Raw genomic sequence first — 25,510 nt, forward strand, 5'->3', positions numbered from 1 at the left:
GACAAAACAGTCAGCCAGATACCTGCAGAAAAAATGGCAATTTTAGGGACATATTTTAGGAACTTAGGAGGCTTAGTTCCATTATTTCTCATGTATGTTTCTCAGAAGTTGTAAAAAGGTAAATAGTCTGTTGTGTCTGTGGAAAACCACATGATGTACAAGAGCCTATACGCATATATAGTCTGACTTTTCCATTCTGCCATATCTTAATTTTAATTTCCAGTCAAATTTTAACCCTTAACAGTGTAATGAGCACCCCTCATCACTGATTTCAATTTACCCAAAGGTATGTGTCAAAAATGGCACGTTGACAAAGAATCAAGTGAGAGTGAAGTACTATGATAAGAAACAGGATAAGAGGAGGGATTTTTTTTGTATCACTTTGAATCAGTTATCTCAGGACTGGATTACTGTACGTTAGGGTTAGGAGGTTACTGTATACATTATGAGTGAACATGTGAATATGCTAAATATGTCAGCAAATCAATCAAATCAATCAATGACAAATATTTATTAAATGTAACAAAGAAACAAAATGCAAAGAATATATTCACAAACATCCTTAAATGTAAACTACTACAAGTGAATAGTTGGCTACTTTCTGTCATTTCTCTCTGGACAAAGCGCAATGATTCAATTTGTGCATCATTTACTCTTTTATCAGTTACACAAAGAAAAGAAAAAGGTGATCAAAACATGTAGAACGCAAAGTGAAAACACACCCGTATTTATAACATAACTTAACACAAGGGGGAAAGCAGAATCGTAGTACGGCTCCGTTCATGATGATATTGTGTTCAGAAGGTGTCAGCGTATAGTGGCGGGGGAGGAAGAAACTCCAACTCTGTGAAGTCAACTTCCTGTTCTCTGTCAAGAAGAAACATTGGGACAACAGTGAGTCCTCATCACGGTTGATGAGGCAAGAATTCCAAAGAACCTGAGATACTGTTTGTGCTTCTTAGACTGTGAGCATTACTCATGTGCCAAAACAAATATAGATCAAACACAGCCAAGCTTGTCTTGCTGATAAGAAGCAAACTGTCAAACACTTACGGATACGGAGGCTCCTCGACGGCACACAAGAAGTCTGGATAAAGACGAGCAGATACACATGTCACATACACACTTTCAAACACTGTGTCTTCAGATAAAAGTTATTTTCCATTACAGGCAAGACTCCAACCAGTGTTGAGACTGTCTTAAACATCAAAGTGATTTGTAAGTAGCCTCCTCTTAGCTTCCCCATTATCAGTGAGAGTGACATAAGTGGTGACAACAGTGGAGTCATGGAAATAACTGAGCTCAGTAAACTTACTTGGTGGTTCAGCACTTTACACCAGACAGGATGGGAGGAAAAAAATGGGGGGAAAAAAAGGTTTTTAGGTTGAGAAAAATTTTAACAGAATGATGTTATGGATAAAAGAATGAATACTGTACTTTGTAGGGGTTGCTCCTCCACTATCAGAGATGTCACCAAACTCATCTTTGTGTTGAAAGAAGATGGCTAGTTTCTGCAGGGCTTCATGTCTGGTCCTAACGGGTGAACACAAGAGTCATACATACATATCAAAGGCCAACAGCCAGGTGGTGAGGAACACCTGTATAATATACAATACAATACAATACTATACTATACTCCTGACATGAATACTATCTTTATGAAGTTTATGATGATCATTGTTGTACATAACAGAAGTTTATATAGATAAAATGAATATGTGAGGCAGCGGTGGTGCTGTATTGGATCATTTATGTTCCTTTGATTTTGTCGACCTCCTGTATGTTCCAACAGGAATACAAAGGCCAGTGGGGAACACAGTCCAAGAAGTTGCATCAGCATCACTGATTAAATTACTTCAGGCATCTTATTAGGGCTGCAACTATAGATTAACCTCTCTATTAACTATTTCCTCAATTAATTGTTATAGTTGTTATAATTCTCCAGAATCAAAGGTGACGTCCACACGTTTTGTCTGACCAACAGTCCAAAACTCAGATATGAATTTAACTATCATGTATTGAAAAAGGAAAGCATTAAATCTTTACATTTGAGAAGCTGAAACCAGTTACATTTGTGGCATTTTTGCTTAAAAAATGACAATTAATCGATTATCAAAATAGTTGCCAAATAATTTTCGTTCAATTGACTAGTCATTGCCGCTATTATCTTTTTCCTCTTCTGTCCTTAGTTTGTAGTTAATTTTCAAATGTGCACTTTCTCAAGAGCTGGTGCACATTTAAGTTGCTCTAGATCTTAATATGCTAATAGATGTAAAAATGTACCGGTGACAAATTAAAGGAAAAACTGGTGCAGGTCTGAGTGCTTGACCCCTACAGTGAGGGGATCTGGTGGCTCTGTTATGCTTTGGGGGGCATTTTGCAGGCATGGTTTGTGTCCACTTGTCCTCTTAGAGGGAAGGGTCACTGTAAATCAATACAAAGTTGTTCTGAGTGATCACCTTTATCCTATGATGAAACATTTCTATCCCGATGGGAGTGGTCTCGTCCAGGATGTCACTGAATGGTTTGATGAGTATGAAAATGATGTGAATCATATGCTATGGCCTTCACAGTCACCAGATCTCAACCAAATTGAACACTAGGTGTAGGGGTTAAACATTCAGACCTGTACCAGTTATTCCTTTAATTTGTCTCCCGTCTGTATATACATAAGTCTTACTGTATGTACACACTAACCATCTTGAGAAAAGTTGCACATAGAATGGTTTACGTACAAATGGGTAAGCAAGAAAAAACATGGCAAGCTATCTGCTTTGACACCTGTGTGTTCGAGACTTACTGTGTGTGTAGGTCCTCCAGGTTGGCATCGCTCAGAGTGTGCTGGGCGCTAGCGTGGCCACATGCTGTCGAAGCGAACACATGAGGGGCAGAGGTGGATGGGTGAAGGATGGATGGTGTCAGTTATGTAAGAACAGTAAAACAGAGGAAGAAGGGGTAGAGTGAGGAAATTGTAAAAGTGCACATCAAAGGCATGTTACAGTCTGCCATATGTCAGTGCATAACATAAAACCACCACAAGCAGTGCTTGCATTTCCCTTTAAACCAACCAGGAGGCTGTGGGTGGGAGAGGGGAGGGGGGGCGTCTTATGTTCTCATGTTTTCACTTCAAAAGAACCAGATATAAAATGTACTCACACATCTCAGACATCAATGCAGTCTGCTGGGGAAAGCTACTATACACAATGAAGAAAAAGAAAATAATTACACTGTGCGCCACATAAATTCAATTGTATCTTTCAGAAAGGAGACCTAACGATATGTAGGGGGTGATTTAAATGCACTCTTATGTGGTTTATGGTTTCTGTCTTTCTAAGATCTAAGAGCAACTTTGAGCCAGAGTAAAGAACAGTAAACTTGTCGGTCTTACTGGCTTTCATTGGAGGGTGAGAGAGTCTCATCTTCACAGGCCCACTCCTCACTGTCATCTGTGACTGAGGGAAAAAAAATAAAATTAGTTTGATAAAGCATAGTGTGCATGCTGACGATAGATGTTTGGCAGGGTAACAGCTAAAGCCCTCGGCTTACGTGGAATTCCTTTACAATCATAAAATAACAAATGGCTGTCAAGCAGGCAGACGACAACTGCCCTGGACTAGTTAAGTTATTCAAACCAGGCGTTGCATTGTGCAAGACTCTGGGCTGCTTTCCAAACTCGGTGCATCTGTACTATGTCAGTCAACAAGTCCATATATTATATCAACCAGTTAACATTGTATGTTCTGTAATTATAAGGCTGCAATGCTAAAAGTACCCAATGCAACGTTATGTTTAGAGGTGACAGTATCAAGTTGACCATAGAGCTTAAAAAAAAAAGACTTTGGCACTCACAGCTGCTTGTTAGTACAGGGTGGCTTGATGATCTGCAAAACAAAGACAAGAGTTATAAATGAATGATCAGGACGCACACTGATGGACCGGCAAGCAAAAAGGTGGTTGCAATTCTTTTTTCATTGAGAAACCAAAACAATTTTATCCCCGATCTACTCCCGGTACCTGCTCCCAATGCTGATGGTATCTCCGTCCAAGTTGCCTCCTCGTCCGGCTGCTTGGGCCTTCTTGCCAAGTTCCAGCATCTCCTTGATATTTAGCTCCACATTCATCACTGAAATGTAACCGTCTGCAATAGCCACAGTGGAGAAGTCACTGACTTTAAAAGGCTAATGACACTGAGTTCATGTGAAAAGGGCCTAATATAAACGTCCATATGATGAGATGTGTTTTTTTTTGCTTTTGTGCGATTTTGTTCTGTAATTTTATATCAAATCTTATGAAATAGCCCAAAAGCCTGAAATCTATCTAAATTAAAATATTTTTGGGCCAATGATCACATGACAATGAAACATGTCTAAACTTACACTTGTGGTTGGCATCTCGGGCCAACCATTTGCCTTTGGGGCAGTTGGTGGTGCGGATGATGCTGACCGTGTCCCCGCTCTTCACAGGCAGGTCATTCTTGCGGACTTTGCTAGCCACCATCACCTTGGCGTGGTACATGGGCTCCTCTTCACCAGTCACCTAGAGAGTCACATTTCAGCCTTTTTCAGAGTAGCCACAGTAACCATTTTTTTAATTTATTTATTTACCATCATTGTGATACCATTATATCCATTAAAATATCAGAAGTAATATTTGATGATTAAAAATGACATGATTCAAGCAGTTATTAAATTAGCTGACAAGCCAATAAATGACTGAATAAAGCTCAAAGACAATTACAGGCCTTTCAAAATCAGAATAGACTAGAAACGGCTCTACTAGAGTGAAGAAATGATCAAACTGATAACAACTGCCTAACTTACTTTGAACTTCTTTTTCATTTCATTTTCCTTCTTCTCCCTTTCTTTTTGCTCTTTTTTCTCCTTCTCAAGTCGCTGCTTCTCCCTCTTCTTTTGTTCTTTGTGGTCAGCATTGTTGGGGCTTTGCCGTTCCTTACTGAAAACAAATTGGCAAAAAAAAAAACCCATATGCTTGTTTTCTCAAAAAGATTACATGTACCACCTAAAATATAAATGGAACCATATGCTGGTAAAAAAAAACGGCAACAACAAAAACAGCTTTCAATGAGAAAACAAACAGAACATGGGTATGACCTGGTCCTCAACATCTCATTTTAATTAAAACATCAGTGAGTGAGGGGTGAGATGTCTAACCCATACCTGTGGACATGATTATGGGCCAAATGAGTATGTTCTCCTGGTACACTGCCCCTGTAGTTTGATTACCACAGTAAGAGAAAATCAATGGCTGCCTTCCATCTGGCAAGAATCAATGTCATTGATAAAACACAGGACTACTATGTTTGAAAAAAAGACATACCACGGATTCCGCGGCCATATGTTGAAACTCGCCTCCTCATTCTAGAAATAAACACAGATGATTTTTAATTTACCACAGATCATTGTTAAACAGAGTGGAAAACATCATTTTTTCATTGCACAGAATGACTCTCTGACCATAAACTTAACTGTTTCCTTTGTACTCACTAAGATGATGATATACTCAATTAGATTTAAAAATGAATTACCATAGGGAGGTTGTCAGCATATGGATCTGCAAGAAATGGTTAGCAAAGGAGTTAAATGGGGAGATAAATGTTTGTAAGAAGTCTAATTTTGAGAGTAAAACACTGCATTGAGTAAACATTCTTACTCTTCAGACCACCTTTACGTTTACGGGAGTTCTGGCTCAAGATGAATTTGTTGAGGTTTTCGACATCCTCATACACATTATTGCACTCTTCATAGTAGCTGTCCTGTTGATGTACACTGGAGGGGGAGGGGAGTGGGGGACAGTCAAATTGCACAAAACAGAGTACACTGTGATGTGAACCACATTGTAATTCTGGTTACTACAAAACTGACCTTTGATGTGGTTGAATCCCGTCAGTAAATGAGGCATGGATACTCAGCTGTGTTTCCTCTGGGGCAGAATGGCACTCAGCGGCTCCCAGATCAGTCTCATCAGCGTGAGAACTAGTAAGAGGATCTGTGATCGCTTCCTCACTCTGACTCCATTCGTCCAGTGCAGTGGGCTCTGGGAACTCTGATAGGTTTATTGGTTCAGGGAAGCTGGCTGGATCTAGAGGTATTATGTGTTCACTGCCAAGGTTCAGATCTTGGACGATAGAGCTCCCAGCGGGCTCTGCAGAATCACACAAGTCAGGCTGGGGGTCCTCAAAATCAGAGACCCCGAGGTCATTTGTTGCAGGGAGTTCAGAGCTGATTAAATCTAAGGCCTCCAGTTCTAGGGCGGCAATATCAACAGCTTCACCCTCTGCTGTTTCCATCTCTGAATTCTCAAAGTCTGGAAATTCTGGAGCGTCCAGTACAGGGTTGGGGATGGATGGGTGCTCTGGCTCCTCAGTTGGTGCTTGGCTAAGACCTGGTGACACCTCTATAAAAAGAAACCAAATTCAGCACTTGAGCAGATGTTCATCCTTACCACAAATACGTATAATGTCAGCTGCAGTACAGATAATACACAGGCATTTATGTCCAAGCAAAATAAAAGCCTGTGGTCATAAAATGGGAGAGTAAAAAATGAAATAAAGCACAACTAAAGAAGTAGAAAACAAAACAGAAAAAAAAACTTAAAGCAAGTTTAACATACCATTAACTGTAGGTGAGTGGTAACGGCTGAGATCTACTAATGGAGGTCTGGGGGGCTTTACTGGCACTGCCCCCAATGACTTCAAGTCAGGTAGAGGCTTCTTTGGTGGAGCAGAGTGTGGAAGAGGTTCACCAGCCTTCACTGGAGGACGTTCAACTTTCTCCCTGCCGAACTGCTTATCCAATGCAGACTCTTTGGGAAAAACAATATTGCAAATGCATTAGCAGGCCTTGTTGACATAATAGCAGATACTTAAATGAACACACAGAGTAAAACAATGGACTGAAAATGTTCATATACAAATACTCTGAATATAACTTACTACGTGCAGAGTTGTTGGCTTTGAAGAAAGGTCGGGCCGATATACAAGCCAGGTGTGGAAGAAAGACTGGTGGCGGTATGGGTAGATCAAGCTCAACACTTTCAATGTTCTTTGGCGGTGAGGGGAACGCTTTCTCTCTTGAGACGTAGTCAGGGGAATGCAAGTTCTTAGTTTTGGTGGAGATCAACATCTGACGGCGTGAGAACTTCTTCTTGGCCCTCTCCAAGGTGCTAATAATTCTGTTTTCGGAGTCAACGCTCGTCTCTGCAGATGGAGGGGTGATTGGGATATCTGGGCTGGAGAGCAGGCACTCAGTAGTCGATTGGTCACCTTGGAGCGAAACCCCATCCTCTGTGGTCTGTTTTTCTATAGAGGGCAACTCGCCAGGAGCACTAGATGGTCTGGTGGTCAAATCAGCATGTGTGGGATCTTCTCCACTTTCTGTATTGACCTTTGATGCCTTAGATGACTTGAAAGGAAGCAGCAAACCCTTCTTCTTGATCTTAGTTTGTGGCAGGACTTCTCTCACTGGCTCTGGCTCCAGTTTGTGTTCTTTTTTGGCTGGTGGGTCTGTCTTCTGCTCTTTTCCAGGCAGGACAGGAAGCACCAGAGGCATGTGTCTGTTTTTGAGGGACTGCCTTGCTGTGTTGTCTCCATTAACAAGCTGGGAAGAAGGGGAGTTCTGCTGATGTTGTGGTGGAAAGGAAATTGGTCGCTTTCCCCCAGATGCCCGCAGTCCATCTCTGAAGATGACCCGGGGAACTACTGCTGTCTTGTTTTCTGCCGCAATATTGATACTGCTAACCACAGTGCTGCAGTGGCCACTAGTTGGAGGAAAGTGTTTGGGTTTCTCAGCGACAGCTGGTCGACTGGTTTTGGTTTGAGCCAGAAGGCCCTCCTCCTGAAACTTGGCCCTCAGAGCTTTGAAGTTGATTGGACCCTCCTGAAGATAAATCATGAAGTAGATTAATAGAAACTGATATTACTTTCAGCATAGGAAAGAAAATGTACTCAAGATGGTTAATTATGGAAACAAAACACAATACTGGCACAGCATAATTAAACAGTCAGTTCACCTAGTTTACAAAAAACATGTTTTCTTACTCTTCACTTAGTGGCATCCAGCTATGCAGATAGTTTGGGTTTTTTGTGCTGAGGTTTTGAGATATCTGTCTCTGTGTCAGCTTCCATCCCAATACCCATGGGGGTGAATGTACTTTGTCTATGAAACATGTCTATCTAAAAACATAGTCTTCTTTACTCTGAATAATCACAAGAACATCTGTAAACTGTTGACTATAGGTCTGTGGATTATCATGAGTGACAGATACATTGTACATTGTTGTTTAGTTTAATTTCTCAATGCTGTGGGTACCATATATAAAATTCCAGTTACCTCCATTGTTGTGGGGTGCAAGAAGAAATCTCAGAGATACATATCTTAAGACCTTGGCAAATAAAAACAAAACTATGTGCATGACTAGATACCACTATTTGTATGTAAGAAAATCTAATGTTACTTTTCTAATTTGGGTGAACAGATCCTAATATCCTTTAATATTTAGAATTTGGATGGCTAAACCATACACCTTTATGGCATAAATCAAATCTACAGCACAGTCTATCAAACGTGGGTTGTCTTAGCTTGCACAGGGCATGATAATAAGGCTAGATTTAGCCTAGCTATCCTTTACAAGTCCTTAAGCAAAAAGTTACTCAGAAAACTCTTTAAACTTTACCTCTGCCATTGTAGCTCGTTTTGTTCATCACTGTTCAGGTTTGCGCATTTGGAAAGCGGTCTGAAGTTTGATGACCTGACGCTGTCGGCTACCTGGATATTTAACTTTCCAGCAGTCTGTTTATGCTAATCATGAATGATGCTAATACAAACAATTTGAAAGCGCCGCCGCGAGACGCATCTGCGTGCTGCGCGTGACCTGATGCGTGGCGTTCATGTGTTTGATTTATGAATCAGAAGCGTTGAAATAATAATAATAATTATTATTATTGTTGTCGTTATTTTTTCTTACCCCTATGGATCATGAATTGACCATAACACTGAAATACTGAACAAAAGAAAAGTTTGTGTTTCAGAAGTGCTTTATTGTAGGAATATTGCATATACTGAATTTGTGTGTTTGCGGGGTTGAGGATGAGGAATGAGGGTATAGATCATTAAAAAAAAAAAACTTTCCCAACTGTTGTAAGAGCATGTTTACTCTTGATCAATGATTCACTGTGGTTGGCCAAGACAGAATTTTGCTAACAGTCCTCACAGGATCACAACAGCTGTTTTGTGATGTGGCATTTTCATCTTAAGGACTAGCTACTCATTTTCAGTATGAGGATATTTATCAATTTGCTTCTGGGTTTATGCACACTGCATCTGTTTTTCAATTTTAGCACAACTGTGAATGCATCCAGGAGACCATCGACAACAGCTGATAGCAGGTGCGGTATTCTAGCTTCACTGCCTCTTACATTCTCTTGATAATATCTTGATAACAGTGATTTAATGCGTCCCATACACTATGGTATTGGAAGTAGAATTGAGATGATAATGGATGTTTCTGGGGCCAGTGGGGCTGCTACTAGGAGGGCCAGAGCTGTAAACAGACCATCACCCATCGACTGTAAGCTGAGGAGCTGGTCATCATGGACACCATGTAACTCCTGCACAGACAAAAAGGTAATGATGTGTTTTTCCAATAATTTGCATAAAAGATAGAAGGTTGATATACTGTAGACAGATCGACTTTGCAATGTTGAAATTAAAAATCTCTATCCAAAGGCAGTTTTTTTTTGGTAACATAGCATCAAGTGTTAAAATACATTATGGATGAGATTATCAATAAGTCCAAAGGGAACAATGATTCTCCTAAATCAGCATTACTGCTCCAATTAGGTCAAAGAGAGTGGCCTTTGGTTGCACAATGTTACTGATATTTTTGGGCCTTCTCCAATATACACAACTCTTTTGGACCACTTGTAGACGTATCAAATGTTATATATCTGCTTATGCTGACTCTCCATTTATTTAATTCATATAATTCAAAGTGTGAACACAAGGATTGCACCACTTTAAGATATGCCATGCAATGATATTTGGCCTACTCCTACTGTGTTTCATGAACCCATAAATCAGTGATGGGAATAGTCAAACTGATTGATTTCAACTGCTGATTCTATTCGAACTTCATCTGTCTTAGTTCCGTTTCCGATACATGGAGAGGCCGTCGCAGTTTAGTGGCACAGAGTGCTATGAGACACTGTGGGATAGGATGACGTGTCCGACAGCAACCACAACATGTCTGGTGCCAGATTATTGTGGAGATAGCTTCACCTGCAAAGAAACGGGCAAGTTTCATCAGTGACCTCCACAACAACACATTCTCCTCAAGTTATGTAACAGAGCCTTTTTGTCCTTTGGTGTGTGAAGATGCTTGCACATGCATTAAGTGCTTGTGTCCACACACACAAAGGCACATTTAAGAACCATGAAAATAAGTGTGTAAGATGGTCTCTCCACCTATCTAGGGCGCTGCATCAGCCAGTCCCTTCGCTGTAATGGAGAGTCAGACTGTGAAGATTTTTCTGATGAAGACGATTGTGAAACCATTAACCAGAGAGACGACAAGTGTTCCACCCTCCTGCCGATCCCTGGTGCTGAGCGGGGCACACAGGGGTAAATATTCGTTACTTTACCTACCTCATATTACTTAGTTTACATCCACATGCAAGAATTCTTTAAAGGTAATGCCAAGCCCACACATTACAAATACAGCTGTAAAAAATACCTCCAATAAGCACTTAGTGCATCATTAACACATCCACAAAAGACACACGTGAGCCCATCACACCATTATTTCTTTGGCTTGAAATTGCCAGCCTTTAAAGTATCTATTTAAAAGGCTAAACTGTATTCTATATTTTTCTTATTGTGAACAAATCCCATGAAAAGATCAAAATGAGCAATACTATAGTCCATCTCTGAATACTTTCTGACTTCTCCACTCCACTTGGTACTCAGTCCCAAGCCCATTTGTTCCTATTGAAGATGTACATCTGTAAAAATAAGTCAAGAATATATGCTTAAGTTTTTTTTTTTTTTTTTTTAAAAAAACAAGCTCAGTAATTTCCTGAAACAGTAGGGCAAACCATTTTTTAGCAAATGTTACTCAAACAGGAGTGAATAGTGCATTTGCTGGGGATTAATACACATTTTGTGCCCTAGTGAGTACTTAAATATGTTATTGTTTTGGGGTTTTTCATGGGATTTGTTGATAATAAGTAACTATAGATCATCACATTAAGCGTTTGTGTCAACGCACACAAAGTATGCTTTAACGACTGTTGTATTATTCTCCTTTGTCTAGCTACAACATCTTGACTGGAGACTTTGTGGATTATGTACTTGACCCAAAGTACTTTGGAGGAAAGTGTGAATATGTCTATAATGGTGAATGGAGGAAATTCATATATGACTCATTCTGTGAAAGTTTGCACTACAAAGAGGATGAAAAGAACTACAGGAAACCTTACAACTACCATACCTACCAATTTGTGGTACTGTCATATTGTGATTTATTTCTTTATGCGACTAAATAAATGGACTGAACTAAGACATTTTGATGCAAGGTTTAACATGTTACAGGCTGAAGCTTCATCAGAGGGCTCTTATGAATACTATGACGATATGGTGAGCCTGCTGACAGCGAGGAAAACTATGAGCTCCTCCAGTGGCGGTTTCTCATTTGGAATCTATTATGTGGAAGGGGGGCTGAGTGGAAGCCAGGAGTCTCAGTTTGAGAGCAACATAACGAAGTATAAGAGCAAGGTATAATTCATTGGCCCACAGGTCAACATATTTCAACAAGTGCAATCAACTTTGCGTAATATTTTACCATTAATCGTTTTGTTTATCATTAATCGTTTGAAGTCAGTGTGTTCATTTTATGAAGGAATAATTCAACATTTTGGGCTTGTTCATTTTTTTGCCAAGAGTTTGATGAGAAGATCGATACCACTCTCGTGTTGAAAGTGGTATCAATTTGCTCATCCAACTCTCAGCAAGAAAGCAAAGATGCACTTCTCAAAATGTCAAACTATTTCTTTACACAGCATTTAATATCTGTGGCCAAAAGAAATTTTCATTTTTTGTGGTATAAATAAGTCACAGTTTTATTGACTTGGAAAGAAATGTAAAGCTTATTTCATTATTACTACTTTTTCTGGTAAAAAAAGAAAAACACCCTATCCACCATTTGTCTTTCTGTCCTCAGGACCTTGGGTTCGTTAGGCTTTTGTCCAAAGTGCAAACAGCCCGCTTCAAGATAAGAAGTAATAAGTTAATGCTTCATGAAAATTTCTACATGTCACTCATGGAGCTTCCAGAGCAGTATGACTATGGGATGTACTCCCAATTCTTCAACACATTTGGCACCCACTATGTCACTGAAGGAACTATGGGAGGAACCCTGGAGTATGTAATGGTTATCAACAAAACAGCCAAGGCATATTCAAGTACTGTGGGCTTTCCAATTTGTTAATCAACATAATCTAATAGGAAATGTTACTCAATGTGTGTTAAACTTTGTGCAATTCTCTACCGTAATTTTTACAGAACTAGAGGCTGAACAATCTGCTCTATGCCTTGGTGGCTCTTTTGGTCTAACCTTTCCACTTGACAGCTATGGATCACTAGGTCTCAAAGCGGGTGGGGAGTCATGCGACAAAGAAGGAAGTTATTCTGATGGTGAGACATTGAAATTCTATTGGTACCAAACCCTGACCCATCAGACAAGGACAAAGAAATTCAGTAGATGGGAAATAGAATTATTAATAATGGTCACATCAGGCCCTAGTGATGAGGACATGCCTATTTGAGGCCCTCATAATATCTTATTAGCTACAATTTTAGTTTAAATGCTTTATTTGTAACTACGTCTAATTTCCCTTCAACTGATAAATGCTATAAAGGATTGTTGTTGTAATGTGTTATCAGAGCTGTTTTTACAGTACAAATGTGATTTTCTTTGGTTTGTTGAATTTGAAATGTAGGCAAAAGAGCCAGTTCAGCTATGATTCAGGACATTGTCACTAAAGTGAAAGGAGGAGTCACAGTCAGCAGCAGTGGCGTGTTGGCTCTCAGGAACCCCGAAACCTATAAGAACTGGGGAGCAAGCCTCAAATACAACCCAGATCTCATTGAGTATGAGGTAATTTACTGGAAGAAACTGAGATTGTGCTCTTAAACAGAATTAGAGCAAATTCATTCAGTTATAACTCATATTGACCTTATGCTGCTTTTGTGCATTTGCTGGTGTGGTCATCTGCTTTTCATTAACTTTTCTTTTTCTCCTCTTCCTGTCACGTCCTTCCCCGATAACCAAGATCATGCCAATCTATGAGCTTGTGCGCTTCAGCACAGCCGCTGACAATGCAGGTGCCAGACTGGCCAACCTACAGAGGGGTTGGGATGAGTATCTGCAGCAGTTCGACTCCTGTCGCTGTGCCCCCTGCAGACACAACGGGGTCCCAGTCCTCTCTGGTACCTCCTGTAGCTGCCTCTGCAAGGCAGGCTACGAGGGAGAGGCCTGTGAAGTGACTCGTAGAGGAGGTGAGACTGTCATAGGTGAATAGGAAGTAGTGGTTGAAAGCACACTCAACTTCCTTAAATAAGTATTTCAATATTTTGGGAAATTTGCTTATTTACTTTCTTGCCAAGACTTACATAAGAAGATCAATACCAGTTTCCCATCTGTGTTAAATAGAAAGATACAACCAGGAAATAGTTAGCTTAGTTTAGTGTTATAACTGAAAACAGGGAAACAGCTAGCCTGACTCTGTCAAAAGGTTAAAAAAAAATCTACATATCAGCACTTCTAAAGCTCACAGATTAAATAAACAAGATATAGTGTGAATTAGTGAGCTGGTCCTGATAGGCTGATTTTTTTGAAAACCTTTGTACAAACACATGCCAGCTGTTTCAACCTACTTCCTGTCTTTATGCTAAGCTAAGCTAACGTCTCCTCACTCCCTACCTACAGTACAGCAAGAAAGTAAGTGTATTCCTCAAAATGTTCAAAAAAAGAAAACATTTAAAGAAGAAACAATTCTATAAAGAATATCAATTTAAAAGCCTTGCACTCCAAATGTTTCTTTAAACGTAAAAAATTACAAGTATTAGTATTAAATGCTAACTATCAAAAGTTAAAGTACTCTTTGTTAAGAATGTTCTCTTTCAGTGTTATTAATTCATATTAAGTTGCAGGAGGTCGAATGTATATTAAGGCAGCATAGTGTAGTGGAGTAAAATATTTACTAATGAGATTCCAAGCAATACGCCAGGTAAAGTATTAGGACCTCAAAACTGTACTTCAGTTTAACCTTTTGTGACTTTTTGCTCATGTGATGACCTGACAACAAGTAGTGCAAACCTTTTTAAACCTCTCAAAGTTTCATGCATACAGTGTTTTCTTGTTCAGATTGATAAAATAGGTACTATCCTTCTTTTTCCGCCTGTTTCATCATCTTTGAGTCAGAAGATGTGATGCAGATGCAGATACTTCCTCTTACCATATCCATATCCTTTGGTTAAACTCTCATAATTTTACTCAACAGATACCACAACAGATGGGTCGTGGTCCTGCTGGGGGGCTTGGTCATCCTGTACATCAGGGATGAAGACTCGGACCAGAGCCTGTAATAATCCCCCAACTGATCAGGGCATAACTTGCCTGGGCAGCTCCTCTCAGACTCAGCGATGTTAAAATGATGTTTGTCTCAGACTCCAGAGTGAAGATGCTTAAGTGCTAACTGAGTGTAATTTAAGAGTTTTCTCAATCAATAAAAACTTCTTTTCCACCACCCATTGGAATTGTCTGAGCTCATACTGTGACATACTGTACATGACGGTAGGAATAAATGTGTGTTGTGCAGACTTTACTATGTGTATGTTAATGTGGGTTTTATGTAAGCACAAAAGTGAAATTGTCCACTTTAAATGCTTTTATATGACATTTTTTAATTCCCTCCAATGTGAAGGCAGAGGCAGATTCCAGGTCAGTGCCTTAGGCAGATCTAGTTAAATGCTACAATGCTACAATTACACAGGAGGGAAGACATAGATATTGGCACACATGGTTAAACAGTAATTTATAAAATATTTATCGAACATAATCCCTTCTGGTGAATCTGTCATTGTTCAAATATGAATTATAATAGTCACACTAGGCAGTCAAATGACAAAACACCACAGACTAATGATCAATTTTTAGGGAAGTGTTTATAAATCTTTATTTGGAGAACGGATTTGAAAAGCATTCAGTAGAATCCTGCTGCAGTCCGTGGCATTGCATGCCTCCATTGCTGGGTGCTGGATTGTTACATTGGCGACTCCTTGTCATTGTTCCTCCACTGCAAGATGACCACGAACTCCAGCAGCTCCAGCTGCCATCGATGGCGATATCTGTCAGGAAGGATTATATCATATGTCACTGTGTCAATAGTGTCAAAAGGAAGACACATAATGTTATATTGGATACAGTGTTTTGTATTTTGGTCAAACCTTTTTTTCTCTCAGTGATCTCACAGCCCCGTCCACTGTAGCCAACAGGACACACACAGTCACACCTGGTACCTGTTGAAGATGACATAATATTTACTATTGTCATTACTAGCAACATCATCACCACAACAACGATCATCATCAGATAACAAATTTAGGATACTCTCTGTGTTTTGGAACAATAACTCCAAAGACGCCAGAGACCTGTGTAGAGATATGTTGGTGTTACTGGCTTCACTGGTCATCCATCGAGGGTAATAAAGGTCTCTTAATGTCCCATTAACTAAAACTAAAATTGAAACTAAAGCTAGGGAATAAACTTGAAGTGAAAACAAAACAAACAGTAGAGTAAAAGGAAAAAATACCAGGTGAAACGCGACTTACGAAAAAGGGTAAGAGTAATGCAGTGAGCTTTATGTGAATAATGGTCAATAACCAATAAATAACCACTAAGGTACCTCTCAGAACAGCCACTCCATTATTGTGGCAGGGAGCGCATCGACATGGACTAGCCTCTTCCAGGTACTCTGACAGGGCTCTCTTCAGGTTTCTCTTCAGGGTGTCAGCCTGGGCAAAATCTCTGGAGGTCACCAGCTCATACAGCGGCCGTGTCTAATGAGAAACATATAAATATATAAGTGTCATTATTAAACCAGGCTCTTATCACTGCTCAAATTCAATTCGCTTGGAATTAGTTTTTTAGATAGAGCCAACAGAAAAGCCTCAGAAGTGTTGAAACTTGACCGTGTTGTAACAAGGCAGCCTATTTATATTTGGCTCAGTTCCTATCTGGCATCTTGCTGTTTATTCTCTAACTTGCTATTGATCAGCCCTGCTGTACTTTGCCTTTTGTAATTGTGCCAATTCTGGTACCACCACTGACCAGCTCTTCTGTAAATGTTTCTGTCGCAGTTAGTCAGGTCAAATCCTTGTGCACCATTTAATTTAAGTCTGCAAAAAATTAGGACTGATTAAGGCTTGATACTATCAAATCTACACCAGAGCAAGAGGGATTGCAGATAATTATTGATTATCTGCCAATGAAATGGAGAAATATAAATGAAAGACAAAAAGAGGCATAACCAGGTGTATTCAAGTCATAGGAGACAAGCAAACAGATAAGGGCGTGTACTGAGTGGGACTATATGATATAACAAACAAAAATGGGGAAAAAAGGGAAGCAAAATATGAGCAATAGCAAAGGACAGAGAAAACTCACAGTCATGCGAATGAAATCAGGGTTGAAATGCACACCTTCACCCCATAGCCTCATCAGCTGTGGGGTGGGAAGCTTCTTAGACACCAAAGCGGAGATGGATTCACTGCTACCACCCTTTACGACAGCAACAAAATCCTCCACCATGCTGCCATTCTCTGTGTCCTCTGGACAGAGACAGAAGAGGTTTATCATGAGATCACGTGTTTGATGTAAAATGAAGGACATTCTGCAAAGTACAGAACCTTACTTCCCATCTCATTCAGCAGGCCATTACAAGATCCACCGTGAGCCGCAGCCGACACATAAACGCCTTGTATGTTGACCCCAACTTTAAGGCCTGCCTTCACACACTTCTTGTAGTCTTCCAAAGAATAATCTAGAACAACAAAAAGTCCATCAGGGAGTGGTTATCACTTTCACAAAATTGGGCTGTCAAGGTACAGTATTTCAGTGCAACGGTGCATTAGTTTACACCATTAGCTGTCAGAGTATGGAGATAATGTCACTGCATTGCCAAACTCCAGTATCTGATCATAGTATCTATCTTTATGCATTTTTACAACATGCAGTAAACAAAAACTTGACTGGGGATCCCCGATGACTCCAGTTTGCAACTCACTAGTATTTATTACCTGTCTTCTCAAGCCTTTCTTTGTTCAGGATGATGGTGTGCTCATACTCTCCTCCGAGAGTAGCCTCTGTGATATAGTGGGTGCCGTAGTCTCTGTAGATCTGTCTGTATTCCCCATAAACATAGGACTGTGGCAAGGAGCGCAGTAGCTGCAGGAACTCAGGGTGAAGCATCAAATCATCTGACTTCAGCATGTACTGGGCCAACTCCAGTTCTGCTTTGGCCCTCACAAAGCTGTTAGTCTGGGGAGAGGATCAGTGAGAGGCAGGTGAAGCATACCTAACTGCTTTCAGGTCAAGATTGGAGTGGGGATTATCTAATATTTAAATAACTTGTGGTAAAATTATATACTAAAGTTGGATTTATTTTGTTTTTGAGAGATGTGGGTGCACTAGCAGAGGTCAAAAAAAACAAGACATCTCACTTTGCCTGAGGCACGGCGAATCTTCTTTTCTGACTTGGTGTATTTGTCCTGATTGTGGTTGAAGCCAAACTCAAATATGCCTGGGATGGAAAAGCCAAAAGAAACAGAGATTTTGGTAGATCGTTCCATTATGGTGTGGTCCATGTACTCAGAGTACGAGTCAAAAGACTGAAGTGTGAAATCATATGAGCCTTTTGTCTGTTAAGAGATAGAGAGCAAAAATTCTCTTTCAGTGTGTGAATAGGAAAATAATAATTAAACATATTAGGAAAAATCCTTTTGAACAAATGCCTGCCAACAAGGACTGTGAATAAAATGAAGAATGGTTTCAAATGAATCTGTTCAGTTTAAAATGTTTAGAACAAAAGAATAAGATGAAAGACGAAGAACAAAAGAATAAGATGAAAGATGAAGAACAAAAGAATAAGAAGAAAGATGAAGAAAAAATAGATAAACCATGATTATTCCAAGTTTTAAGTTAACCCTAGCTGATGCAACTTTCATAAAAGGTTTTGTAAGTTGTGACTAATGGTTTTATTAATGGTAATAAATCATTTACTATTGCTTCACAGAGAAGTTTTAAACATTAAAAGAACAAATTGTTGGTTGCCAGGTTGTGAAAAAGTCCTTTGGCTGATGTTTTTCCTTTTTATTTAGTAATAATGCAGTTATAGATGTTGGTAATCCATAAATAAACAAATGAATAAATAGGTTGTTAATTAATGTATTTTTGTCCACGTCCTCTGCAGCACTTTTCCAAGAAGGAAGTGGTCCTATCAATCAAAGGGATTTTCCACAATATGGCAACCCAAAAGTTCTTATTAATGTCTTCTAACTGTCTCTAACTGATCCATAAAGCATAAAACCATTAGTTATAGCTTATAAATCCTTTATAAAGAGAAAATGATACCGATTAAAACTCCAACTTAATACTCATTATAAATAAGTGTGATTGCCGACTGGCTCCACCTGTAGAGTGTACTGTTGCAAGTTGTAAGGCTTCCTGAATCTGGCATCCTGGATGTAGTGTGGCAAGCAGCTACCAGCATAGTATCTGTTATCAAGCACAACTCCCTCCAGGTTACTGTTCAAGATGTTGATTCTAAAAGAAGAGAAACAGCAACAGCATTAACAGTGAGCAGACTGATTTGGAAGAGCAACATGTTTACATATCTTCGAAAAAATCTGGGACTCACATTGCAGCCGAATGGGAGTGTGACTCACCCTTTGGCAAGGTTCTCAATTCCCCAGTACTCTTCGGCCTCCTGCCTGCAGGGCTTCTGACCCCTCCTACAGCCTGCTTCATCTGACATGTCCCCGCAGTCATCTTCGCCATTACATTTCAGAGTTCTTGGTATACAGCGACCTGGAGGGAAGGAAAGGCACGGATGGCATTTAGTCATGGTTCATTTCCAAAACAACATAAAATGTCATTAACTTTATCTGGTTCATCACTCATAATCTGTCTCATGCAGCAAAGCATCCAGGCATGTAGATTTTTTGTGGTGTTATTTAAAGGAATGTTTGACATTTTGGGAAATATGTTTATTTGCTTTCTTGCCAACAAGAAAGCAAATAAACTTTCTTGATTGATACCACTCTCATATTTATATGATAAATATTCTGTAAACCTACAGTCAGCAACTGATTAGCTTAGCTTAGCATAAAGACTGGAAGCAGAGGGAAACAGCTAGCCTGGCTCTGTCCAAAGGCAGCAAAACCCCAACTTTGTTTCAACACATCATCAGTTATTGTTTGGATTAAACAAATGAGATATAATCTGTTAATTAGTAAACTTTAGAGGTGTAAATTTGTGGTTATCCCGGCGGGTCATGTGACAAACAATTTCTTGGGCAAGTGCAGTGACTTTAGTGACCTTTAGAGGTATTAGTAGGTGAATTGTTTAGCTTTGAACAGAGCCAGGCTAGCTGGTTCCCCCTGCTTCCAATCTTTATGCTAGGCTAAACTAATCAGCTGCTGGCTGTAGCTTCATACTTAGCATACACACAATACATGGTAATAAAATGGTATCAAGCTAATTTATTTCCCAAAATGTTCCTTTAAGAACAAAGCTCTTAAAATGCAAAGCGGTCTCCACCAGAATGAAGAGATGACTCATTCACATCGAGGGCAGAATATTAACATTCTTCCTCATCTTGTGACTTGAATTCTTAAATATTGTCCCTCTGCTACTGTGTGGTTGTTTTATATAAGACTTGCTAAAGCAGAATGCCCTTCCAGAACTTAAAGTTGAGGACATGTAGAGGGTTGGAGTCAGTACCTGTTTCGGTGCAGAGGAAGCCTTCACACAGAGGAATGTTGTCACAGGCGTAGCGGGCTGGAACCGCACAGGCCTCCTCCTCCCTGCCATGAAAATTGCATGGCTCCCCACCAAACTGAGATGGCTTGGTGAGTTTAGCAAAGCGATACTGCACGGATGAGGGAGACAAACACATAAACAGTCAGAGAAACACAGAGAAAGGCTCACCACCAGCCAATAAAGGTGGTGGAAGAGCTCAGAAAGAGCTCCAGGGACCTATAACAGCTGAAATCACATTAGTAGGCTGTTTTCACTTTGTCATGTCAAGGTTATTAATCTCCCTCTGTGTAAAGTGGATGAGATAGAGCACTGGAGTACATCAGCAGAGACCTTTGCCAGCTGTGGAGCTCTGTACCTCCCAGAAAAACAGCTCAAGTACTACAATGTCCCACCAGGGTCAAAATGTTGAATAACCTGTGGCTGCGCTGAATTTTAATTGTCTCTCAGTCGCAGCACTAATGTAGGATATCATCTCGTCATCTCCATACTAGTGTCCAGTATGGTTAGATCAATTTATTTGAACAATTTACCACATATGAGATATTGGCTATTCATTTAAGGAAGATTAAGCAGTGCATTAAGGAACTGGTTACATCAAGTAATAAATAAACATGTGTTTCAATGGAGACTTTTGGTGTCACATAATGGTTTGCAGGCTGATTCAGATTCTTTTCCACATTATGGCCATAAAAATGAAAACCTTTTTGTAATAATAATAAAAAAAAGCCTAGCGTCATGCCATGAACACCAGCACAAACTATCAGCTGTGGATGATTTAATTCCTTTTTAAACACAGATTTTTATTCAAACACTGGGGTTTCCTGATGGGCCAGTAAACATATATCATGATTGTACAACACTTCTCTCAACTGTATGGTATTATCATACTTACTCTCTTTTTCTGACAGGTGTCACAGCGTGACCACCTGCTCCATTCTGATAAAGCACAGTCCGCTGGGTTAACTACCACCTGATCGCCCACTGACCGAGCTTCACGAACACTGGGGTCTTCATTGCTAACTGTTGTGACGGCAGCTTCACTGTAACATGTTAAAACAAATGAACAATTAAAGACATTTTTACCAATTTCGAAACAGATATTTTGGTCATTCAAAAGTATCTTGCTGCAGGATTGGCTAATGGAAGAAAGGGGGATAGGTCTTAATTAGAGTGAGCAAGGATTGTAGGTCGAGTCAAATGTGAAATTAATCATTTTTAATCTCACAGCGGAGGCATTTTGAAATGTTTGAGTCTTTTATACTTATAAGTTATCAGCGTCCTTGAAAGCAAGTAAGTTACTTTAGTTAGCTTCAATGGAAATTACACACAACCCAACCAACAAATTAAAAAAATATGTTTAAAAAATACAAATTCACAAATAAGACTCCTACCTTAGCAGCAACAAGCTCAAAATAACATGGAGAAGATGCCACTGCAAACTAAACGCACTCCTCTGTAACACCACAGAAATCATGGTGATGTGTTCTGACTGGCAGTGAATGCAGAGACAACACTGCTCAGCTCTCTATGTAAACACAATCTGATCAATACTGGCCTGGATATGAACTCCTTGCTGCGATTAAACACAGGAGTGGAGGTGAATACACAACACTGCAGACCTTCAGAGCCCCTAAACCCTGTGGTTTCTGAGTGCATTTACTCAGTTTTTTAGTTTGACACAACAGCAGCCTTATTAGTCTGGATGTCTGTAGAGTATATCATCAATTTATATATAATATATATCATTTAGTGATGAACATGAAATTGTCAGGCAACACGACTGTAGATCAGAAATGACTGATGGAAAAACAAGTCCTTGTAATAAAGTAAATTCCTGTTACAGACTTGTGTGGTCAAATCATTTCAGTCATGTTTGTGCACTATTGACCTTTAAACTTTGTTCATCTTCACTGATTTGGGATATCACAGAATGACACAACCTCATGACTCAGCTATAGTTTACTTATTCAGTGAAAAGCAAAAAATGCTGCTACTAATATTTACTTGTATCTCTTAACTGGCATTAATACTACTGGAATGAGGATGGTAGATCCATGTTTGTAAGGACAGCTGGTAACAAAAATAACAAAATACATTTACTCCAATATTGTGCTTTGGTACAATTTTGAGTTACTCTCTATTTTCACTTTAGGCTACTTTATACTTTCACAGTACAGTTCAGAGGAACATATTGCAGTTTTTAACGAACCACATTTAATTGACAGCTGGAGTTTCTATCTAATTATTGTGATTTATAAAGATTATATATAAAGAACATAAAAACACACCTTTTATGAGTTAATAAACAAGCTTATAAAATACAATGAATTGTTCAACATTAAACCGGTGGTTCCCAATCTTTTTGGGTTGTGAAAAATGCAGATGAAGACATATTTCCCTTCTAAACTTGAAAAATGAGTCTTGAAGAGATCAAATAATCCAACATTTCACAAAAAAGGTAAAGACTAGAGAAAAGTCCAAAGCATGAGTACAGATTTGTGTAGCAGAAGTGTGTTTTTTCATCTTTCCTATCCCATTGATCATCTCACAACCCCTCAGATTTATTTTGTGACTATTTGGAGGGGCCCAACCCCTTGGGTGGGAACCACTGGACTAATCTACCTTACTGCATGAGTACTTTAAGTACATCCTGCTGATAATACTTCTGTATTCTGTAAGATTTTGAATGCAGGACTTACTTGTAATGGAGTATTTTTATATTGTTTCTTTTACTTACAGTTTATAAAGGATTTAAGTATTTCTTCCACCACTGAAGAACAGTACATAATTTTTAGGGCCCAGACCAACAGTATTTAAAAAGCACTGTGTCACTCTTCATGTGATTAAGTAATATTATCAGCACTGATCACATGACCATTATTGACTACATGCAGGATTTATGTGAGGAGAGCAACCTCTGTTGGCTGCTCTCATTGTCTTAGTGCATTATGAGACAGATGCTGGTGTACAACAATACAACAATAATCAGGTCAACCATGAAATGAAAACCAAAGAGAAAGGTGGGAATCACATGATATTTTATTTGTGACTGAACAGTGGCATGGGTACAGTGTATGGGGAAGTCATAGACGTACAAAAGTCCTTTTTTCTCTTTTTAATCACAATTCTTGATTCCATAAATAAAATTTACAAAATATTTTGGACTATTTCTTATTTTTCTTACACGAGCAGGGGTACAGTTACCATTGTATTGTAAGTCTAGCAGTTAATAGTGATATCTCTATTGATCATCATATAAAGTTGCCTTTCTTTTGACCATTTGGATTCAGTGGAGCTGAAATGGAGCCGAAGTGGAGCCAACCTACAATATTCCCAAATGTAGAGTATCAAAAAAACAACAAAAAAACCCCAAAGAGATGCAGGAAAATCTGCCTTCTATGTACTAGAAAAATGTCTGTAACCTTTTAGAGGAGGCCTGTGGATTTACTGTATGTCACTCTTTTTTCAAGTGTAGGACCCTTTTATTTCTTTCATCTCCCAAGTTCAAAATGAGTGAGACAGGTACAGCAGGCTTTATTTTGAATGACCATGTAACACTGATTCACAGTTCATATCTCACCAACCAAACAGAAACAAAGACATTTTCAGAAAAAAAAAATGGCAGCAAAAGCGAAACAAACATCCAGACGTCAAAAAAATGGAGGTGCTGGTAGGGCATTGCTTGAGAGAAACACAGGTAGTTGGCATTCAAGAGGCAGAGAGCTATCTTATGGCACAAAGGCTCAGGTATGGGGACTGGGAAGATTCTTATTTACAAAATAGATGTTTGGCAAATTTGATTTCAACATTGATGCCTCAAAGTCATCTTGATGTCTCTAATGACTTGGTTTCATCAACTAAGAATTCACAGCTTATAAAATAAGAAAAAGAAAATCATCTTTTTTTGATTTGTGTCAGACCTAGAAGGAAGCTGCAGAGAACAGTTTTGCTCACAGCTGAGTCCGCTGAATCCACATTAAGTCTGTTCATGCAAATGGACGAATTGGTTGAGCAACACTATGAGAACATTTGGCAAATCCGTCTGCTGTGCACAGTCTTTGCTGGTGGCAGTCGACAGGGTGAGTGAAGGTCAACCACATAGGACGCTGCTCCTCTTGAAAGTTTCCAAAAATAATTTGCATCATCAATGTCACCATGGCCTTTTAACTCATCCTCGCAGATATAAACGCATTAATCCATCGCAGGAGGGTGCAATCACCTCCTGCTGTAGGGTTTTTCGGGCAAAGATCAAAGGTCACTTCCTGGTTGAAAGGTTTATTTGATTGGACGATAAAGCCAAAGTCTGGTTGTCATGCTGAGGAGTACAGTACAGTGTGTGTGGCCTCTGGAGGAAAGCAGATCCTGGGATAGCCAGCCTATTAAGAGAACTGCCAAAATATCCTTTAAAGGTTGAAAAAACAGAACAAGTCTGTGTAATCCAGCTTTGAGAGATGCTGCTGTTCATAGTCACTCATCTCTCTCTTTTTCTCTTTCTCATGAGCTTCTGTTTTGGCCTCGAGAGCTTCCATCTCCTAAAAGACAAGAGGCAACATTTTCAAATCACTCAATGCAGTTATAAATCTGACCACTAGGTGGCAACATTGTGCCTTTCCTTACTCATAAGGCGGTGATCTTTGGTTTGGATGATGCAGAGAGGTATAATGACAGAAACATTGAACTAAACCAAGGCTCTTTTCCAGTTGGCAGGGAACCACTCATCCACAAGGAAAAATAGAAACACTGACAAATGAAAATATAAAGCTAATAAAAGAACACAAAACGCCAAAAAATGAGAGGGGGGGTAGTTGGACATTGTGATATGCATAAACAAATATGTCTTGAATGAGGGAGATGAAAAGAGCAGGGGATGAAAGACATGAAAAGCCACAATATAAAGGCAGTCCATAGATAACTCAAGTAAATCAGAGGGGAGGGAATGATGATATACCCACTCGGCGTCTGTTGTTCTCTAGCTGTCTTCCTGTGGACAGGTCTGATCCTGCGGGGGATCAGGAGCTTCACTGGGCACTGGAGAGACCGACCTTGCAACAACAGAGCCCTGAAAAAGAGAGAAGTGGTTGTTGAATTTCTCTCTCTCAAGACCACATAGTTATCAAAATCTTCCCCCTCTCCAGTTGGTAAGGATTTGCGAGATGTGCACCCCTTTTCTCACGTTTCCCAGCAAAACATCGGCTGAACATTTAGGAAAATTACAACAACTTTAATTACCCAGAAACATAATTTTACCTTCTTATATATGATCTAATCAAGACATTTAAATCATCTTTGACCTTTAATTCTTAATTGATTTGACATTTTTCTGAAAATAAGGTGAAATCAATCCCATTTGGCCACATTAATCACATGACATTCTCCTCAGCGTGATTACATGCAA

General features: G+C 39.5%; 3 protein-coding genes across 4 annotated transcripts in view; 1 reads left to right on the top strand and 2 right to left on the bottom strand.

Moving 5' to 3' along the window:
- Positions 1 to 496: 496 nt before the first annotated feature.
- Positions 497 to 8,895, bottom strand: si:ch211-188c16.1 (uncharacterized protein LOC562677 homolog). Of its 2 annotated transcripts, none has more exons than XM_067605212.1 (19): positions 8,692 to 8,895; positions 6,953 to 7,895; positions 6,631 to 6,822; positions 5,883 to 6,414; positions 5,671 to 5,786; positions 5,546 to 5,571; positions 5,338 to 5,378; positions 5,178 to 5,228; positions 4,821 to 4,953; positions 4,377 to 4,536; positions 4,015 to 4,138; positions 3,850 to 3,881; positions 3,389 to 3,452; positions 3,157 to 3,191; positions 2,801 to 2,864; positions 1,438 to 1,533; positions 1,316 to 1,329; positions 1,054 to 1,087; positions 497 to 867 (listed from the first exon to the last, which is right to left on the bottom strand). In XM_067605212.1, exons 1-19 carry the CDS (start codon positions 8,698 to 8,700, stop codon positions 798 to 800), a joined length of 2,736 nt encoding a protein of 911 aa, XP_067461313.1. In that variant the 5' UTR covers positions 8,701 to 8,895; the 3' UTR covers positions 497 to 797. The 2 variants fall into 2 exon arrangements, with proteins under 2 accessions (XP_067461313.1, XP_067461312.1); XM_067605211.1 differs by having other exon boundaries at positions 3,157 to 3,194.
- Positions 8,896 to 9,161: 266 nt separating this feature from the next.
- Positions 9,162 to 14,899, top strand: c8a (complement component 8, alpha polypeptide). Its single transcript, XM_067605213.1, has 11 exons — positions 9,162 to 9,403; positions 9,533 to 9,641; positions 10,162 to 10,309; positions 10,490 to 10,637; positions 11,329 to 11,518; positions 11,607 to 11,789; positions 12,235 to 12,475; positions 12,576 to 12,707; positions 13,013 to 13,170; positions 13,346 to 13,571; positions 14,576 to 14,899. Exons 1-11 carry the CDS (start codon positions 9,294 to 9,296, stop codon positions 14,722 to 14,724), a joined length of 1,794 nt encoding a protein of 597 aa, XP_067461314.1. The 5' UTR covers positions 9,162 to 9,293; the 3' UTR covers positions 14,725 to 14,899.
- Positions 14,900 to 15,220: 321 nt separating this feature from the next.
- The window catches only part of LOC137193495 (complement component C8 beta chain-like), a 50,641-nt gene continuing 40,351 nt past the window's right edge, over positions 15,221 to 25,510 (bottom strand). The window contains exons 14-25 of the mRNA XM_067604710.1: positions 21,507 to 21,640; positions 21,008 to 21,155; positions 20,077 to 20,224; positions 19,020 to 19,161; positions 18,765 to 18,897; positions 17,796 to 17,993; positions 17,373 to 17,613; positions 16,988 to 17,116; positions 16,741 to 16,904; positions 15,980 to 16,133; positions 15,522 to 15,593; positions 15,221 to 15,422 (exon numbers count right to left, since the gene is read on the bottom strand). Coding sequence (XP_067460811.1) covers positions 15,250 to 15,422; positions 15,522 to 15,593; positions 15,980 to 16,133; positions 16,741 to 16,904; positions 16,988 to 17,116; positions 17,373 to 17,613; positions 17,796 to 17,993; positions 18,765 to 18,897; positions 19,020 to 19,161; positions 20,077 to 20,224; positions 21,008 to 21,155; positions 21,507 to 21,640 — 1,836 coding nt within the window. The 3' untranslated portion in view covers positions 15,221 to 15,249. The remainder of the gene's footprint in view (positions 15,423 to 15,521; positions 15,594 to 15,979; positions 16,134 to 16,740; positions 16,905 to 16,987; positions 17,117 to 17,372; positions 17,614 to 17,795; positions 17,994 to 18,764; positions 18,898 to 19,019; positions 19,162 to 20,076; positions 20,225 to 21,007; positions 21,156 to 21,506; positions 21,641 to 25,510) is intronic.

Source organism: Thunnus thynnus, chromosome 12 (assembly GCF_963924715.1).
Source record: "Thunnus thynnus chromosome 12, fThuThy2.1, whole genome shotgun sequence".
In the NCBI taxonomy this organism is placed as follows: domain Eukaryota; kingdom Metazoa; phylum Chordata; class Actinopteri; order Scombriformes; family Scombridae; genus Thunnus; species Thunnus thynnus.

Coding starts and splice junctions, on each gene's coding strand:
- si:ch211-188c16.1 (XM_067605211.1), bottom strand. Junction 1,534..2,800: donor CTGGAGGACCTACACACACA/GTAAGTCTCGAA, acceptor TTCACCCGTTAG/GACCAGACATGAAGCCCTGC. Junction 868..1,053: donor GTCGAGGAGCCTCCGTATCC/GTAAGTGTTTGA, acceptor TCTTCTTGACAG/AGAACAGGAAGTTGACTTCA.
- c8a (XM_067605213.1), top strand. CDS start 9,294: ATGAGGATATTTATCAATTTGCTTCTGGGTTTATGCACACTGCATCTG. Junction 11,790..12,234: donor TAACGAAGTATAAGAGCAAG/GTATAATTCATT, acceptor TTCTGTCCTCAG/GACCTTGGGTTCGTTAGGCT. Junction 13,171..13,345: donor CAGATCTCATTGAGTATGAG/GTAATTTACTGG, acceptor CCGATAACCAAG/ATCATGCCAATCTATGAGCT.